This window comes from Vollenhovia emeryi, unplaced genomic scaffold, assembly GCF_000949405.1.
Source record: "Vollenhovia emeryi isolate VEMERY1.0 unplaced genomic scaffold, V.emery_V1.0 DF939235.1, whole genome shotgun sequence".
NCBI lineage: Eukaryota > Metazoa > Arthropoda > Insecta > Hymenoptera > Formicidae > Vollenhovia > Vollenhovia emeryi.
The window spans coordinates 146,908-163,929 of NW_011967131.1; the positions used below are offsets into that span (position 1 = coordinate 146,908).

Sequence of the window (17,022 nt, forward strand, 5' to 3'; positions counted from 1 at the left end):
CCAAGTTCTAGCATCGTGGACATTGGGCTTAACATATGAGACGCACCCAAATTCAATCACAAATCGTTCCTCGCAACGGTTACTCTAACAATGAGTTTTCCAATAAACAAATTTCGCTCCCAGGGCAATAAATTCACGGTGGAATCAACTGGCGATGCCTGTTAACTTAACAGAAAAACCCCGCTATCCCATGTTAGGATCCTGTTTCGCAATAGGTAACTTACAACGTTTAATATTTTTTAATACTATTAATATTTTTTAATATTATTTCAATATTATCCGCGATTAATGAAGGCCGAGGGATTATAATTAGGCGACCTCCATTTCTATCGTTCAAATCCCACAATCTATCGTCTCTTGAATTAAAAAAATTTTGTCCTACAAACTTTCTACACTGAACACAGCTGCGCATGCGCGCGTTGCCATATTTTTTTTATCCGGTCGGCTATGATACGCGACGGTGTCACCTAACCTACAATGTGCTCGCGCACATTATCAGCTTTCAATCGTACCTCGAATTGTTGAAGTACAAGTCTAATCGCGAGACAGAAGTCTTTTTCCACGATGTATCTTCTGCCGACGAGAGTTTTACTCTCGACCGAATAAGCCGACGGCGATCGCCAGATGATCGGGGACCTCCCTCGTTTGCTCCGCGCGCTCTTCTGTGCTTGCCGAAGGCAGACGTCATGATTAACACGAGCGTAAGTCAACTCGTGAACCAAGTGGACAAGAGCGACTTTACACTGTACGCAGAATGGGAGGACACGTGTATTAAAATAATAGTACTGAGGCCGTGCACGGTGCCTTTAAGTGGCGAGGTATACAACTGACAATTATTTACAGTGTGCATATATGTAGTATGACAAAATTTAAAGCTCCCCGAATTTAGAAACATTCTGCCTTTTATACAAGCAAATCGAAACGCTTAAAATATTTGTCGACAGTTGCACTATTGTGCAATGTATAATATACGATTTGTTGACTTGCACGAGTTTTTTTAAACGTATTTATTGATTACAGAATAGAATGTTTCTAGACGCGGAGAGTACATTGTAGATTGGGTTTAAGAGATGCGAGTAATCTCACGTCCAGAGCACGGTATCTTTTTTTTCAAAAGATATCTCTGCATCATTTCCCTGCAAAAATAATTCGGTGCATCTTGTGTTCACATCTAAATCGAAGGAATTCGAGAAATGTACCTTGTATCCGTGTCTCTTCACTGAAAATTCATCTTATATCTGTATTCTTTCACCTTGGTGAAAGAAAGTCAACATATCAAGCTCTGACTGCCAGTGGCAATCAGAGTTTGGTATCTTTTTTTTTTTAAAGGTTCCAATACAGACACAGTTACTATCTGTATCTTTCTCCAGAAAAATAATTCAGTTCGTCTTGCATCTGTATCTAAATCGAAGAAATTCATACACTGATGGTTGTCTTAATATTTTAGATGTATATAGAGAACGCCAACTACTTTCTAAACCACTTGGACGAATCCTTCGAGACGTATCTAGAGAAGACGAAACATGCATTCTCTGGTAAAAACTCCGACATACAATTCTTTCTACAGGACGACACATTAACGTGGAAACAGCAAAATATTCTCACTCGCGGAAAAATCGCAGTACACTCTCTTTCGAACATATTAATTCTTTCCGACACTTTGAAGCAGTCGTTAGAGCTTTACCAAGAATGCCAAGAGCGAGCACTGGCGCTGGGAAACGAAAATGAACACCTGAACAAAACCAATACAAAGCTGATCGCGGATCTAGAAGAGATGACAAGGATAAAGACCGCTATGGAGAAAGATATTTATATGAAATTTCTTTTACTTCTGAATACAAAGAAGAAAAGGATTAAAGAGCTTCAGCAAGCTTTAAACGATACCAAAAAGACGACCAAATCGGCGTTTGATGAGACCACTGATGATGAAAGCGACGGGTCAGATGTGGAGAGTAACAAAGTGCATGGTAAACGTGCTAAAACAAGAACAGATGAGATGGATTACGAGGACGAACAGAAAATTGTACCAAAGAGTAGCAAGAAAAATCTTAAGAGACGGATGACTTTTTCTTCTAGTGAAGATACAAGCCCTGAACCCTCAACAAGCAAAAGCAATGTAACATTACGAAACATGGACATAGATGATACAATGAAACCCAAGCAAATTCTGCACAGCTCAGAAGAATCCGAAGAGGACATTTTTGCCTAGTAGCAAAAGTAATATATCGCACTCTTCCTTCTATTTAAAAGAGCTACGTTATACAATTTTTTAACGTTATTGCTTATCGAATTATTCTTTTACAAAAAATTTACATGTTAAATAGAAAATTTACTAGTGCACATAATCAATTATATACATAGATACATTACATATTTAAATGAAATATTCTAGTCTGATATTTTAATAGAATATATATATCAGAAAAAATTTATTATATTAAAATTGATAATATATTAAAATAAAATTTAATTGTATTCTTGAAATAGAATAGCAATTATTGTTATTATGTATTATAATTCTGTATGTTGTACTTATTACTGTTTAATATAATGAATTATCTATTTTTACATACTGACGAAAGTATTTTATAGAATATAACGGAGTGCAAAATGTTGAGTATGTTTAATAAAAGTATTTTGACGAAAAGAGAATTATGAAATCAACCAGTGTTTTGTAAATTCTTCGATACTTAATACGACTATATTAAAATGATTATATGCGATAATAAATTGCTTTACATTTGTAAGTTGTCCCGGTTATTGATAACAGATTAAATTTGAGGATCCGGAAAGAGACGGGGGATCGTAAAAATCGCACGATTTCGTAGAGGTAATTAAGAAAAGTAACAACTATTCGATCAAAGATTGCCTATGCGTTAATGTTATCCACAATATTTTACATAAAATATATATTACAATGTTATCATTAATAAATAACGAATAATGATAATAATATTTAACGTTTCACTCTAATGATCAATATGCAAATGCCGAGATTTACATAATTAAGTACATCACGTTCCAGAGTAGAAATTCAAAATGTGCAATAAAAGCATCAAGCGAATTTGATAAACGTATCACTCGACGATTTCATTACAGATATCAATCTCGTCAGATTCATCTACGATAATTGACTTATAATTAGTACATATTTTTGGGTAGTTAAAGTGCATGTTCTCTATATGACTGGGAATACTTATAATTGCTTGAAACAGATGAACGATGTACAAAGTACAGCGCGCGAATGTGTAACGTGAATATTCAGGTTTGCTCATCTAAAAGTGGTTTCAGGATATTAGTAGGTGAATTTAAAATACGATACAACCGAGTACAATACTCTAGCGCTGCTTAATTGCTTGCAATTATCGTCGAAAATATACATCTTGAACGGATCTCTTCTAACATATAATACATAAATTATCATTAAGAACTGTAGACTAGAATATGGCCGAATGTGTGAGCTCTTACAACTATGTAATTAAACTAAAGGACGCAAAACTCGAATAAAGATTACACAACTGTTGAGTTAACAAAACAACTTGTGTGCCATAATATCTGAAATTATCAGTACAACATTAAATCGTAATTGCGCAACCAAGTAAAAACTTCGAAGGATTCAGTAACAATACCAGTAGCGCTATTAAAAAAAATCACAAAACAATGATGATTCGGAATGTTGAAATGCATTGCTCGGTGCCGCAAGCGAATAGATTAAGAATATAGGACAGCGTCTTTCATACGTGGCGTCTCGTTATCCTTTCCTGACGTGGAAGAGCCAAGGTTGGATCAAAGGTTGGTCTGAACACAGGTTTGAAAGGTAGCAGAAGTACGTTTTGATTGTATGGGTCACTTAGAAACATCCAACTCGCAACAGGTCCTCTGGGAAGTTTCCTCTCGCGTTTTACCCTTTCAAACTCGCATTCAGACCGATGTTACTCAGCCGGGCATCTTCCGATTTATCACGGCGCCCAGATCCGGCACGATCTGCCTCTGCTCGCGATTGAACAACAAAGTTCTCGCGTTCAAAAACGACAGGTCCGGCAACTGATTTAGAACTTTCACGGTCTCGACTTGCACGCCCATCGGTCGCCCGTATCGGTCCATGACCACGTGTTCCGCACACTCTTGCGTATTTTCTTTCTTACCTACCGACGTCTTTCTGTGATACTCGTGTACTCTGGAGGTATTATTGCTTATCGGAAACGACTTATTGTTGGCCAGAGGGACACTTCTCAGTGCTCGATGCGACGCATTACTTTTCGGTTTAATTCCGAAGTCTTGCTCTGCCTTCTTTTTCCACTCCACTGTGCAGGGTCCTGGCAATGGTTCTATTATTTTGGATGTCTGAGACAACTTTTGTTTTTGCGGATTGTTAGCAAAGTCGGACAAATTTTGCGATTTCATGTATTGACTGACTGGTTCCTGCACAACTGCTTCTGATGGATCTGTATCAGTGATACAAATTAATAATTAATCAAAATAAACTAGTAGAATTATAGGGCTATAGTATAGTTGAAAAAATACTACGATTTAAAACCATGCAGATAAGTGGGGACTACTTGATTTCTAGTATACGCTTAGAAAGGATATTTCTATTTGAAACAAATTATGAATATACGTATACACATGTATACAAAGACAGAGACATCGCAGCTTGAGCACTTACAGTAATAAACGGAGTTCGTTGAGCAAGATGACTGATGATAGGATTCGGAATGTGTGGAGCAATGAGGTGTTAGTAGAGGGTCAAACGGACACAACAAATCCAGAGGCAGAAGAGCGGACAACCCACCACCACCACCTGTATCGTTATTTTCGCGACATTAAAGCCTGATCTGAAATGTGCTCTTTGCGTCTAGACACACATTCCACTTTACACAAGCAAATTAAAACGCTTAAGAAAATTTGTCGACACTGTACGATTGTACAATATATAATGTACAACTTATCAACTTGCACAAATTTTTTAAACATATTTATTGGCTACAAAATAGAATGTTTCCAGATGCAAAGAGCACATTGCAGATCAGACTTTAGGATAGAGTTCAACACACTTAGTCTATATGTTATAAGACAACACCAGTACTAGTTTTACATACAGAATACTTATTTGGAAAATATTCTCTTTCTCTATCTCGTTAGATATAATGATATGCATTTAGCAAAACATGAGACAAGTAGCAATGCTTTTTTTTTCAATCAGTGTAATGTGTCTTAATCGCAAGCCAAACACGTACGATAAATACTTACTAGCATCTAGAGGATTTACAAGGCCAGAACTATTCCAATCAAACTGTGCAGCAGGTACTTCCTAATACGATTATTACAATTATTGATTAATACGTATATTACTTGTACATACAGAAATAAAGTCTCAACTTACATCTGAACAAACTACGCCTTGTGCCTTGCTGATACTGGTTGCAGAAGACTGCTGAAGCTCAGCAGTAGCTTTAATTGGCTCTAACGGAGTAAAGCCGAGATTTGCAGCAAATCTTGGAATATTCGGGTTCCATCTCGGTCCGAATAGCTGTAATTTCGCATGACATTGTTACTTTCTTTTCACAAGTAAAATATCTTAATGAGTAAATTGCGTGCTTACAATGTTCCGAGAATCGATGCCAAGAGCATTCAAAAGAACATTGTTACTACTACTATTCGCCCATTGGTAGGTGAGGGCGTTGGTTTCTTCCACGCTCTTCACATTCTGCCAGACTTTATCCGTCTTATCTATTAAGGCTTTCAACTCGACTTCGTGACATTCAGAAACCACGGAAAACATGTTTGTTATTATATCTTCTATTTTATTCGCGGCCTGAAATTATTTTCATTAAATACACGTAAAATATAAAATCAAATTGTATTATTTATATCATAACGCAAGACTAAAAAATCTAAATCAAAGCAATACACCTCGTTACTCTAATAAACTACCAGTAATCTTGTATTACACAATAAACATTCCTAAACTCACGTTCTTGTTTTCTATCCGACATATAGACTCTTTTAAACTAAACTGCTGTGTCTCTACTACGTCCGTAGATGTTTCGAAATTGCTAAAGTCTCCGAAATCATCGTCGTCCTCAGGTACCTTCTGTTCTTTCGCGTCGTCAGGTTTCCATTCTACCGTTGCGCTCGAAAAATTAGTAAAATCACCAAAATCATCATCCTCGTTGTCCGCACTCTCGAATCCAGGACAATCGCTCTCTTGTGCTTTGGTTGCCGTCGACTCGTCTGACCGTAAATGAAAATCATAAAATTCACCTTCGCTAAAATATACTACAGAACTTTTGCTCTCGTACGTGGCACATTCTTCGCCCGCGGTACTCGTAATATTAACTTTATCCTTTAAGCAGTCGAGGGGTGTACTAGAAGATGGCAGTGAAGATCCTCTTATTGGTGAAAGCTTTTGTATACAAGACGCGTCGGGTGAAGATGTATGTAAATCGTGAGTTTGTACTGTCTCGTATGTACTATTACTGGATATTGAATTGTAGTTATTTGTCAACTCTGATACATCGTCAAAATCTCTGTGCTCCATAAATTCTGTAAAATCGGAGTTATCCTCGTCGTGCGCGTCAAAACCATTTTCCGGAATGTACTGTCTGCGCATTTCCTCACTACTCGACTCGTTTCCCTCGTGAGCAGACATCTCCTCGCTCGCCCCATTCACATCTACTTTTTGAACAGTTTGATTTTTCGTTTCTACGGCTACGTATTCGCTTTCTTTTGATTGTACGGTATTTTTTACATCAGTTATATCGCAGAAATTATTAGGAAAAGTACTCGCGTTGCCTCTTTTGCTAGAGCTACGAAGGTGGATGTCCTCGTTATGCGTACGTACGGATGTATCATCTAGATTTGATTCCTCTCTCACAGCGTCGTCGTCGAAAGCGAAATCAAAACCGAAAGAATCGTTTGCAGTTTTACCAGACTTCTCGTTGTTCGTGTCGGCGTTAGACACTACATTGTACATCTCTATGTACTTTGGTTGAATACTGAATTCACAATCCGATTGTTCGAAAACGTCCGTACCGCCTACATTGTGTTCTTGCGAGGTAACAAAACTGGAAATTGTCCTTTCGTCGTGAACGAAGGCGGACTTAGCGTTCGTATCGGCGCAGTTCTCGTTCTCGCCGTACGGCGCGTAAGTCTCTCCACCTTCATCCGTTACGTTGCATTTAGTGTCCACGGAATTAGGCTTATCGTTCAAGTAATCCGTCTGCAAAACCGTCACAGTTACATCGATCTTCTCGTCGCAAACAGCGTCGTTCCAATCATCGGTATCTTTAAACTGCTCGTAATTGTAAAAATCGTCGTCCAATTGTTGCAGAATGTCCGGCGTGCTCGTGGGATCATCCAGGTCCAGGCTCACGGGCTCGATCTCGTCATGCGCCTCCAAACCGGACGACCCCTCCTGCTCGCTGACCGTCTTTACGCTATCGGCTAAGCTACTATTGTTGCTACTAATTACATCCGTATCAACAAAATTTTCCTTAGCTAAAACATTCTGAGTACAAACGTGATCAACGCTATTACTAGTCTCAACATTACGCGACTCGCCATTCCTAGGTGAATCTAATACACTGTGTTCTGTTATACTAGCTTCTTCGAAATTATCTTCCAATACATTACTATTATCCGTTCTAGTCTTCAATCTTATGCGGCTCACATTGTTCTCCGCCTTCTCGACGATCAACAGATCGTCGATAACGCCACGTTTCGAGGCTTCGTTTATCTTAGGGCGACTATCCAATACTGGTGACTCGTTAATACCGTTTATTCTAGGAGATGCAGTCTGCGATGTCAGTGGAGTTTGTATCGGAGTAATAAGTTTTTGCGGAGACTCTGATGAAACAGACAGACCTGTAATGACAATTGCGCGACAAATTAAAAGGCGAGCAGGGCTTGACGTTGTGCTGCACGCAACGGTTGTTAACTTGTTACAAGTACCATCTATTCCACCAGTCGTAAAGTCTCCAAATTCGTCTTCGTCGGACTCTCCGAAGTTGTCCAAGGGTGGCGGCGTGGAGCTGACTAAGGGTGGGAAAGCCATGGTTCTCCCCTGTTTCAACACCAACAACGCGTTTAATACACGAGTAATATTTCTCTTCGCCAGCGATCAAACAACAGACAAGTAGAGGAAAGTCCTCTATTACGAGATGGGCTTCTGATGCGGAGATAGTAGGTCTTCAACATCAAAATTTAATCACAAATCTTTAGTCACAATGATTACACGATCCAACAATGAATTTTCCACTCCGAACAGATTTCACTCCAGGGGCAATAAATTCACGAATGGAACCAACAGACGACGCCTATTAATTTAGAAAAAAGCCCTATCTCATATTAGGAACTTATCTCGTAATAGGGGACTCATCTAATATCACTCGCGTTTTATCTCTCATCGACGAAATCAAGGGGGGGAATGTAAAACGGCGCGAGTGCCTCGCCGCGTCAATCTAACGCGCGAGGACGATCCACCCGGAATCGCTTGGCCGCGCGCACGGGCTTTGTTTACAACTACGCCGTCTCCTTCCTCCCCACGCGCCCGTTACATATGTCAAACGCGGTTAAGGTTAAGTTGCGCTCTCGGACACGGACTCGCGGAGGGTATCCGTGGCCCAAGGAGACGGCGGAGGTTCCAAGGCGAGGCTGTCGCTCGCTGGAATATCACGGCGGCGGCGACGGCGACGGCGACGGCGACGACGTTGCCTCTACTCTCGCCCTCGCGCCACCCCATACCACCACATACCAGCGCAATCCGCTCCGTGGGATCTCGGGATGCCCGTCGGCGCGATTCTATCTTGGCACTGTCATCTCGGCGATCGTCGCGGCGTGCGTGCCGCGGCGTGTGCGGGCGCGACGGGCCTCGGTAATTATCACAGCCAGGTATCGGGTCGACCAGCAGCAGATCGTCCGTGCGTGACGATTGGATGCACGATGACGGCGGTCATGAGACATCGCAGGTATGTAACATCACCTGTTCCAGGGCGCGCGGGGCGCGTGCGCAGCGCGACGGCGCCCCGCGCGCGCCACCGTGCGGTTAGCGCACTCGCGGCCGTGTTCAAAATCGCTCCATGCTCGGGTACATAGAAAATAAAATGCAATGTAAAATAAGCGAGCAGAGAAATAATTTGGAGCAATGCACTTTCGGAAAGGAGCTACGCTTTAACGCCCGGCGGTACAAACTTATTTAATGATACGCTTTATATGTGTAATTTATTATTTGGAAAGTCCTCTATTATGCTATTTGCTAAATTAATAAGAATAATAAGCATCATCTATTGGTTTCATCGTGAATTCATTGCCCTTGAAGTGAAATCTGTTTAGTGGAAAATTCATTGTTAGATCGTGTAATCAAGTCGCGATCAAATTTTGATGTTGAAAACCTGCTATCTCATAATAGAGGACTTTCCTTTCTTTTTTTATAACATTAGGTATATATGCAATAATAACATGTGTTATAATCAGAGCCGGGACTAGGGTGTGGCGAACAAGGCACTTATAAGCCTCGTGTAAAAGATTTAATGTAGGGGTGCAAAAACGACAATACAAATTTTTATAATGTATATCATAAAGGAAATATTTTGTTACTAAGGGGCGCACTTTTTTCTTTGGCCTCGGGCGCAAAAATGGTCTAGTCCCGGCTCTGATTATAATGTACATACATATTATATATTATTATTCATGTTCCTTATATAATAATTTAATATCGCAGTCTTCATTTTGTTATTTATTGAGAGAGTTAATAACCAAGTTAATAATCAATTATAGTAATTCAACGTAAATATACCGCCACGTATACATATATCGGTTACCTATCAGTATAATGATTAAAGCGCAGCTGTAAAAACGAAAGAATAATTATAATTATATATTAAATTAAATGAATAATAAATTCCACGTCTGGTACGCAGCAACTCTTATTACGATTTCTCCTGTTCGAAAGCGTGCTTGGTGCGCCTGTGTTTCCTCATGTCTCCCTTTTGTCTGAAGGATCTGCCGCATACGTCGCACGAGTGCGGCTTTTCGCCAGTGTGTATCTTGATGTGATTGTTCAGGGCCTCGGTTCTGGTGAAGGCCTTCTCGCAGTAATGGCACTTGTACCTGCGATCGCCGCGGTGTATCAATCGGTGCTGGTAAAACACGGAGCCGGTGAGGAAAGCCTTGTTGCACACGTCGCACTTGAACGGTCTCTCCCTCGTGTGCTTCTTCCTAACGTGGTCCGCCAGGTCCGGCTTTATCGTGAAACGCTGGTCGCAATATTCGCAGGCGTAGGGCTTGATGCCCATGTGGAATCTCCTGTGAGTCCACATGTGACTGGACTGCGTGTAACTCTTGCCGCAAATGTTACAGACGTACGGCCTCAGCCCGTTGTGCCGCCTCTTGTGTGCGTTCAACGAGTTTGCCGTAGGCAGCAGACTGCCACAAATGTCGCAGGGGTACTTTGAGCACTGATCCCGCCCGTGATCCCGTATGTCCTCGCTTTTGTCGAACACGCTCCCACAGAGCTCGCAAATAAACTTGGCCTCGCCCGACTCGGACAATCTGGATACGCGGTCGTGCCTGTTCTGCTTGTGCTTGTGCAGCAGGGATAATTCCTTCATGTCTTTGTTACAGATATCGCATAGAAAGACGACGAGAACTTTAAACAGCCTGGGATGTTCCTTCCAATGTAAAACAGCTTCTGCGTACGACTTGTAAGTGACCATGCATGTGTTACACGTGTAGGGTCTTTCGACAACATGACGTTTCTGATGAGTCTTCAGGTTGTCCGCGTTGGTGAAGTGGCTGTTGCAAAACTCGCAATGATACAGCTTCGACGTCGACAGCTCCTCAATCAGCGTGACCTTGTCCTCGTGTATTATCTTGTAATGAATATCCGCGTCGTCGCAGGAGGTGAACACCTCACCACACTGAATGCATCTCCAGACCGTCTGGCTGTTCTCGATGACTATGCAATGGCTCGCGACATGTTTGTTCAATCTCGATTTCTGCGTAAAGCTCTTGGAGCACTCCGAGCACTTGTACGGCTTCTCGGGCAGGTGCGTCACTATGTGACGCTTCAAGGTGTAGCCGTCGAAAAAGCCTTTACTGCAAACCTCGCAGATATGAGGCCGATTCTTACCGTCGACGCAAACGTGCACTCGAAGCGCCTCCTGATCCTCGAATAACTTTCCGCACTGCAGGCACGAGATACTAATCTCCTTACAATGTTGTCTCTTATAATGGTAGAATAGTTTTAGCTCTTTACTGAACGTTATCTTGCAAGCTTCGCAGTATAGTGCTTTCACGCCTTTATGAAATTGCATGTGGAAATTCAGTCGTTCTTCAAACGTAAATGTCTTGTCACACATGAGACACTTGTATGGTTTCGTGGTGTTCTGCACGCTGGGCTTACATTTATGACTGTCTAGCGTCTCCTCGGTGTGATAAAGATTCATGCACGCTCCGCATTTCAAATACGTTTGTCTATTTCCTAGGCATTGCAATGTGATAGAACAATTACCATTTTCCTCATTGACCTCCGCGTTATTAAACATGTTCTCCTCGTCACTGCTTTCTAAAATGATATCATCATCCTCATACAATTTCATATCCTTCGTATTTTTCACTGTCTCTCTACACATACTCATGAAGCCCTTTATGCATAAAGGACAGGATTGTCGGTTAGAAAATAAACGATCGGATTTGTTAAAAGATTGCTTCTCATTTAACATCGTTGACAGGATTTCCTCTGCTTTAATGCATTGCGTGTCAAATTTGTCGCACCAGTTCACTTTCTCAACGCAGGTCAAACATAACTGTTTCGGTAGTGGATCTGTCTTCTTAATCTACAATGAATCACGCTATGTATTACATATACTTATGAAGATTAATATATGTACATACAAAAATGTTACATATTTGCAAGAATGATAGTTATATACGTTAACAAAGTAGTTTTAACAAAATATTTTACTTTAATGCTTAGGCATGTATTAATTTTATGCGCCAATTTCATTGATTCTCCAAGTTCAGAATAGATATATATTGGGTTAGTGGTTTGACCAGCACACAATCGACAAAAAGCAAATAAGTTGTTCTCTCTTTCATCTTGTGCTGGTAATTCCAATATCTCATTAGGAGAAAGTGGCTCTTCTTGGGACCATATAATAGAACCATCCAGATTATCAATATCATCTTCGTGATCATTTAATGTACTAATTGACTCTGCTTGGAACATGTTACTGCTGTAAGTTAAGTTCACGTAAACGATTAATTACACTTTTATACATTTAACCATCACGTTTAGATTTTACCAAAAGTAAAAGATACTAACATAAAATATGAAATACATATAACTGTTATTTATCTATAAATTACAGTGGATATTTTATAATTTTTACAATTTTTATTTACGATAAAATCTAAATATGATTGTAATGCATATGGATCATACCAAATTTATTTTGCACACTGCAAAAAATGACTTGAAATGTTGCAAATATTACCTTTTTTCTTTGAAAAGAACACAAAGATTCAAATATTCTTTCGTGGCAAACTCACTGTTCTTGATATAGTGAATTTTCTCCCTACCATGATTCAGTCTTCATTAAAGACAAAAAGATGTTAGCTAACTAGGAATAACTGACAGCTACTTCTGAAACAAATGAATCTATTTCTTTTCTGATTATATTTTGTCTTCAAATTAATACACAGAAGATAAAACAGATATAGAGGTTATACATATACGATTAAATATTAGAATATATAAATAACAAATATTACAGAAACAATATTTTTTATTTAATTCATATTATGTGTTAAAAAAGGAATCTGGAATTTTCAGAAATATTTATTCACTGAATTCAATAAAAATGTATTCACCGAATTAAATAAAAAATATTTAATACAGATCGAAAAACTAATCTTGTTAAAAATAAAGACGCGATTATAATTTTCATTGTAATAGTAATTTGGATTTATTTTATTGTATTTTTATACATAACTTTATAACTTCGTACATTGGAGATTCAATTTTGTATAAAAAATATCAATATATTTTGTATGCACCTAAATATATTAATATTTCAAAGATATTAATATTTCAAACATATTTCCAAAAATATTACAATTATTTTTATATATATTTTAAGATTATGAGTATGGCCGGTATTCATAGTCAGATCTTATATTCAAGACAGTCTTAAGATCATCTCTAGATACTCCGCAACCAATCAATGTTCCATACAGCATCTTTAGATAAATTCAAGACGGTCTTGAATATAAGATCCGACTATGAATACCGGCCTAAGACGGTCGTGAATATCACGAGACACGGTAGTATTCAAGTATAAGAGTAGCTAAAATGGCACGCGTAAGATCTAACTATGAATACCGGCCTATGCTTGTACTATCAGTTTATCCCTACGATAAAGTTATAAATGCACGTATAAAGAATCATATTATTTAATGTGGTGTTATAATATATTGTAATTCATTTTTAATTCTGCGTTCTCGTAAACGTTTGCAATGGCGTAATGCAGTCAGCAGGTTCAATTTGGTCTTATCAATCTTTGTGTTTGTTTGCCTGTAAAAATCCTCAGCTGTGAAAAAGTAGAGGTACCCTGGAAATTATTTTAATACAAGATATATGTGAGTAACGCCATACCATATTGAAAATCAGTTTTTGTTCTATTACTGCGTATACAATACTTATTATGATTATATGTATACTGTTACAGTTATGTATAAACATATTTAATACAAATCGTTAACTTACCATCTTCTGTTCGGGTATCGAATTCTTGGTTCTTATAATGTAAATATAGGTTCATTTCACCCTTTTTTTGAGCGGCAGCCTTTCCCAGCGATAAAATCGTATATTTCGCAATTAGCGTCTGATTTATAGCACTTATAAAGGTATTAAATGTATCAATTGTTTGCCTCCCTCTCATATACTTAGGTAGATAGTTGAATTCTTCTGTCATGATAAATGGTATTGTTGGACATATCTCTGGTTCGTTAAAAAGTATTCTTTTACAATCCGTCGTCATTTCTGACTTTGCAAGTACTTTGGCGTTTTTTGCGCTATTAGGTACTTGTGCTTTCATTGGATTTACAGAACATTTTAACATATTAGGATAGACGGTTGCATTCTGGAAGCCTTGTATGAGTTCGTGTGGAACATTCTTTTCTTGATGGAGAATTTTTTTATTTAAATCTCCAAGTAACTTTAATAGTTCCTTCAAGTAAAACATTCGAATTATATATTATTAACCTTCTAACATTATTATTATTTAAAAACATTCTAATTTATTTCCAATTCTTGAATAAAAATGAATTCTCAGGAATAATTTGACACTTACAATAGAACGCTTATTCTGTAGACTTATTGTCTTCACTGTGTTTTTTATACCAATGATGCTACTTGAAAGTTTTAAAACTTCCGCTTGCACTCTCTGAAGTTCTTCCTTTACATTTTGCTTGCCTGTAAAACGTAAAATACGACTCTCCTTCATTAATCATTGTCAGTCAGCTGAGAAAATATTTTATCGAATTGTCCACAGTAAATTTCCTTGATAGATTTTGTAATATGTTAAGACATTAATTAAAGCGATGTTGGTTGGTAAAAAACGATAGAAGAAATGTAACACAACTTATTGTTTATAAAATGAAATCAAATTGCCAAAAACTGTACAACAAGATTTACAGGCGTAATCTACATACATAGCAGATAGACGGTAAAAGAGTATGCAAAAGTTTCAAGTCTCTTTTTTTCAGCGTTCTGGCATTTTTCTGATATTATTTTCAAATCGAATAATTTCCTTCCTCTTCGTACACTTTTAAGATTGACATTGAACTATCTGAAATACCAATATTTTACAATTTCATGGAGCACATAACTTACAAAATAGCAGCCTAAACAGCATGCATGTCTAAAAGACGACTTAAAGATGTGTTAGAGATGTCTTTTAGACATGCGTGTTTCGTGAGAGTGAACTTGACGAACGACTGAAAGCTTTATATTCGACGTTGCATTCAGCAAACCATCCTTAACTTGGACTGGAAGGTTCTGCCATATGCAATGTACTCACCCGACCTGGCGGCCCTGGCGCCTTCGTTTTCTCATTTGTTCCGATCGATGTAACGTACTTTAGCCTGACAGCGCTTTCGAGACGTGCAAAAATAATGGCTCGACGATTCCATTGCCTCCAAATTAAGGACTTGTTTTTCGCAACGGAATCCCTCCTTTACTTTGTTGTAATATTACCGGATATTATAGTGAGAAATATAAAATAATTGTGTTTCGAAGCCACGTGCTGTGTTACTTTGTATTCGCTTATATTTAAATTTCAGGTCCATTTCCTTGAGTCACGAGTCACGGCGTCGCGAGCTGTGACTCGTGGCTGCCTAATACGCCTCTACAATGAGATCTTGCCATAAAGGCAGAAAGTTACAGATACTGAGAGGACATTTTTTTAAATACTACTTAATTTGTAGTACTTGTTACATGTAAATAAAAGACCATTGAAGTACACTTTTGCATACCCCGAACAAATACTGAATAAAACTTGTTGCTCCATAGCTTCATCATTAAATATGCCTTTTTAAATACCTCTAAATACATGTATTACTTAAAAAGGTATGTCGAATAAGCTATGCAAGTAAATTTTACTCGATATTTACTGTCAATATTCTTGTTCGATTTTTGCCATCTATTCACTGTTCATGTGTTTTTGAACCAACAAATCTTGAGTGGTTTTTGGTATCAATACATTTTACAGAAGTAAGTTTCGCAAGGAAAATACAAGCCTAATGAGGACAGACGGCTCCGGTTTCATTATACTAATCAGCTAATTGAACTTGCTGACAATTCGCAACTGTATTGTTATGATTCTATTTAACTAAGGTATGAAAGGTAAGATCTTATAAAAGTACAACAATAATGTACCTTTTATTAATACTGTGGCAACGTTGAGTTCCTCAAGTTTCGTGATTTGCCCATCAATTACCTCTTCCAAATTATCGTCTTCATACTTTTTCGCGAAATCCATTTTCATCACTCATAGTTTGCTACAGGGGTTACATCAGAAAAGTAATGCATCATGCTTCGTGTATGAAGGCGTTATTTTAAGAGTACAACTCCAGTTTTTGTGAAATTGGAGTTAACCAATTAACTTCCGGGGTTACACAAGGGTATTCTTTTAATTTGAAAACTAGTGCACCTTTAACTTTTTCCACGGTCAGCACAGAAATCCTAAATTGTCTTACTTTAACTTGAAGAGCCAATATTTCGAAATTAATAAAAACGGAATTGTACCACACAACGCTTTCATATGATGAAATTTGTACTTTATATATATATAAAATATAATATAAAAAAGTTGTGTATATTTTACCGCATATACATGTAATCGTATATATATGGTATCCTAACCAAATTGACAGGAATACTGTTTCCTGTACAGAAATGTTAGCCTGAAAAAAACAATTACTATATTGCAACGTACCGCTTTTTCCCTCTTTTACTTTGTCGGAATATTATTACCGAATATTATATTGAGAAATGTAAAATAATTGTTCCTTGAAATGCCTGGAAATACCACGTGCACTGTCACCCACACACCTTACATTCACTTATGTTTAAATTTCACGTCCGTTCCTTTAGGCCCGGTTTCACCAATGCGAGTGAGGGCCGCTTCATCCAACTCCGGTTAAATTAATCGATGAAAGGTTTGCCAACATGACAAATACTTACCAGAGAGAAGCCTGCGGCTGGATTCACATGGAGCGTAACTTGCGTAGCGTAACCTGCGTATCACCAATCACAGGGTCATTCTGATAGAACCGTTTCAATAATTCCGTTGAACTAGTCCTGTGATTGGTGATACGCAGGTTACGCTACGCAAGTTACGCTCCATGTGAATCCAGCCTTGAGAGATGTCACGGGCCCGTTTTTCGTGATTGGCGAATGCGATACGCCCTCTGTGGACATAGAAAACGTGGACCTTGAACTACGTAGCCAATGTCCAC

At 38.5% G+C, this 17,022-nt stretch overlaps 5 protein-coding genes across 8 annotated transcripts in view; 1 reads left to right on the forward strand and 4 right to left on the reverse strand.

Moving 5' to 3' along the window:
* LOC105560237 (THAP domain-containing protein 4-like) overlaps positions 1–592 on the reverse strand; it is a 3,190-nt gene extending 2,598 nt beyond the window's left edge. The window contains exon 1 of the mRNA XM_012009167.1: positions 513–592. The gene's annotated coding sequence lies outside the window, so the exon portion shown is untranslated. The remainder of the gene's footprint in view (positions 1–512) is intronic.
* An 84-nt stretch (positions 593–676) lies between these two features.
* LOC105560236 (DNA repair protein XRCC4-like) lies at positions 677–2,323 on the forward strand. The gene is made up of 2 exons (XM_012009166.1): positions 677–818; positions 1,448–2,323. The coding sequence occupies exons 1-2, from the start codon at positions 687–689 to the stop codon at positions 2,207–2,209; spliced, it is 894 nt and encodes a 297-aa protein (XP_011864556.1). The 5' UTR covers positions 677–686; the 3' UTR covers positions 2,210–2,323.
* A 528-nt stretch (positions 2,324–2,851) lies between these two features.
* On the reverse strand, positions 2,852–9,005 carry LOC105560238 (aftiphilin). 3 transcript variants are annotated; one of them, XM_012009168.1, is made up of 8 exons: positions 8,756–9,005; positions 7,954–8,065; positions 5,975–7,866; positions 5,603–5,815; positions 5,384–5,530; positions 5,251–5,311; positions 4,667–4,801; positions 2,852–4,445 (listed from the first exon to the last, which is right to left on the reverse strand). In XM_012009168.1, the coding sequence occupies exons 2-8, from the start codon at positions 8,054–8,056 to the stop codon at positions 3,937–3,939; spliced, it is 3,060 nt and encodes a 1,019-aa protein (XP_011864558.1). In that variant the 5' UTR covers positions 8,057–8,065; positions 8,756–9,005; the 3' UTR covers positions 2,852–3,936. The 3 variants fall into 3 exon arrangements, with proteins under 3 accessions (XP_011864558.1, XP_011864559.1, XP_011864560.1); XM_012009170.1 differs by having other exon boundaries at positions 4,283–4,445; positions 4,667–4,697; XM_012009169.1 differs by lacking the exon at positions 4,667–4,801 and having other exon boundaries at positions 8,756–9,004.
* A 720-nt stretch (positions 9,006–9,725) lies between these two features.
* On the reverse strand, positions 9,726–12,752 carry LOC105560239 (zinc finger protein 665). Its single transcript, XM_012009171.1, has 3 exons — positions 12,499–12,752; positions 11,966–12,238; positions 9,726–11,837 (listed from the first exon to the last, which is right to left on the reverse strand). Exons 2-3 carry the CDS (start codon positions 12,227–12,229, stop codon positions 9,930–9,932), a joined length of 2,172 nt encoding a protein of 723 aa, XP_011864561.1. The 5' UTR covers positions 12,230–12,238; positions 12,499–12,752; the 3' UTR covers positions 9,726–9,929.
* Positions 12,753–13,138: 386 nt separating this feature from the next.
* LOC105560240 (spindle and kinetochore-associated protein 1-like) lies at positions 13,139–16,704 on the reverse strand. 2 transcript variants are annotated; one of them, XM_012009172.1, is made up of 6 exons: positions 16,538–16,703; positions 16,389–16,467; positions 15,941–16,062; positions 14,355–14,476; positions 13,769–14,231; positions 13,139–13,613 (listed from the first exon to the last, which is right to left on the reverse strand). In XM_012009172.1, the coding sequence occupies exons 3-6, from the start codon at positions 16,047–16,049 to the stop codon at positions 13,456–13,458; spliced, it is 852 nt and encodes a 283-aa protein (XP_011864562.1). In that variant the 5' UTR covers positions 16,050–16,062; positions 16,389–16,467; positions 16,538–16,703; the 3' UTR covers positions 13,139–13,455. The 2 variants fall into 2 exon arrangements, with proteins under 2 accessions (XP_011864562.1, XP_011864563.1); XM_012009173.1 differs by having other exon boundaries at positions 13,459–13,576; positions 16,538–16,704.
* Positions 16,705–17,022: the final 318 nt, after the last annotated feature.

Excerpts from the sequence above, each read along its gene's own strand:
- LOC105560236 (XM_012009166.1), top strand. The coding sequence starts at position 687 with ATGATTAACACGAGCGTAAGTCAACTCGTGAACCAAGTGGACAAGAGC. Across the intron at positions 819-1,447 it reads CGGTGCCTTTAAGTGGCGAG|ATGTATATAGAGAACGCCAA; the intron begins GTATACAACTGA and ends TTAATATTTTAG.
- LOC105560238 (XM_012009168.1), bottom strand. The coding sequence starts at position 8,056 with ATGGCTTTCCCACCCTTAGTCAGCTCCACGCCGCCACCCTTGGACAAC. Across the intron at positions 5,312-5,383 it reads AAGGCGTAGTTTGTTCAGAT|GAAGTACCTGCTGCACAGTT; the intron begins GTAAGTTGAGAC and ends TAATCGTATTAG. Across the intron at positions 4,446-4,666 it reads AACGAACTCCGTTTATTACT|ATCCATCAGAAGCAGTTGTG; the intron begins GTAAGTGCTCAA and ends TCACTGATACAG.
- LOC105560239 (XM_012009171.1), bottom strand. The coding sequence starts at position 12,229 with ATGTTCCAAGCAGAGTCAATTAGTACATTAAATGATCACGAAGATGAT. Across the intron at positions 11,838-11,965 it reads ATACATGCCTAAGCATTAAA|ATTAAGAAGACAGATCCACT; the intron begins GTAAAATATTTT and ends GATTCATTGTAG.
- LOC105560240 (XM_012009172.1), bottom strand. The coding sequence starts at position 16,049 with ATGAAAATGGATTTCGCGAAAAAGTATGAAGACGATAATTTGGAAGAG. Across the intron at positions 14,232-14,354 it reads TACAGAATAAGCGTTCTATT|GAACTATTAAAGTTACTTGG; the intron begins GTAAGTGTCAAA and ends TTTTACTTGAAG. Across the intron at positions 13,614-13,768 it reads CGATACCCGAACAGAAGATG|GGTACCTCTACTTTTTCACA; the intron begins GTAAGTTAACGA and ends AATAATTTCCAG.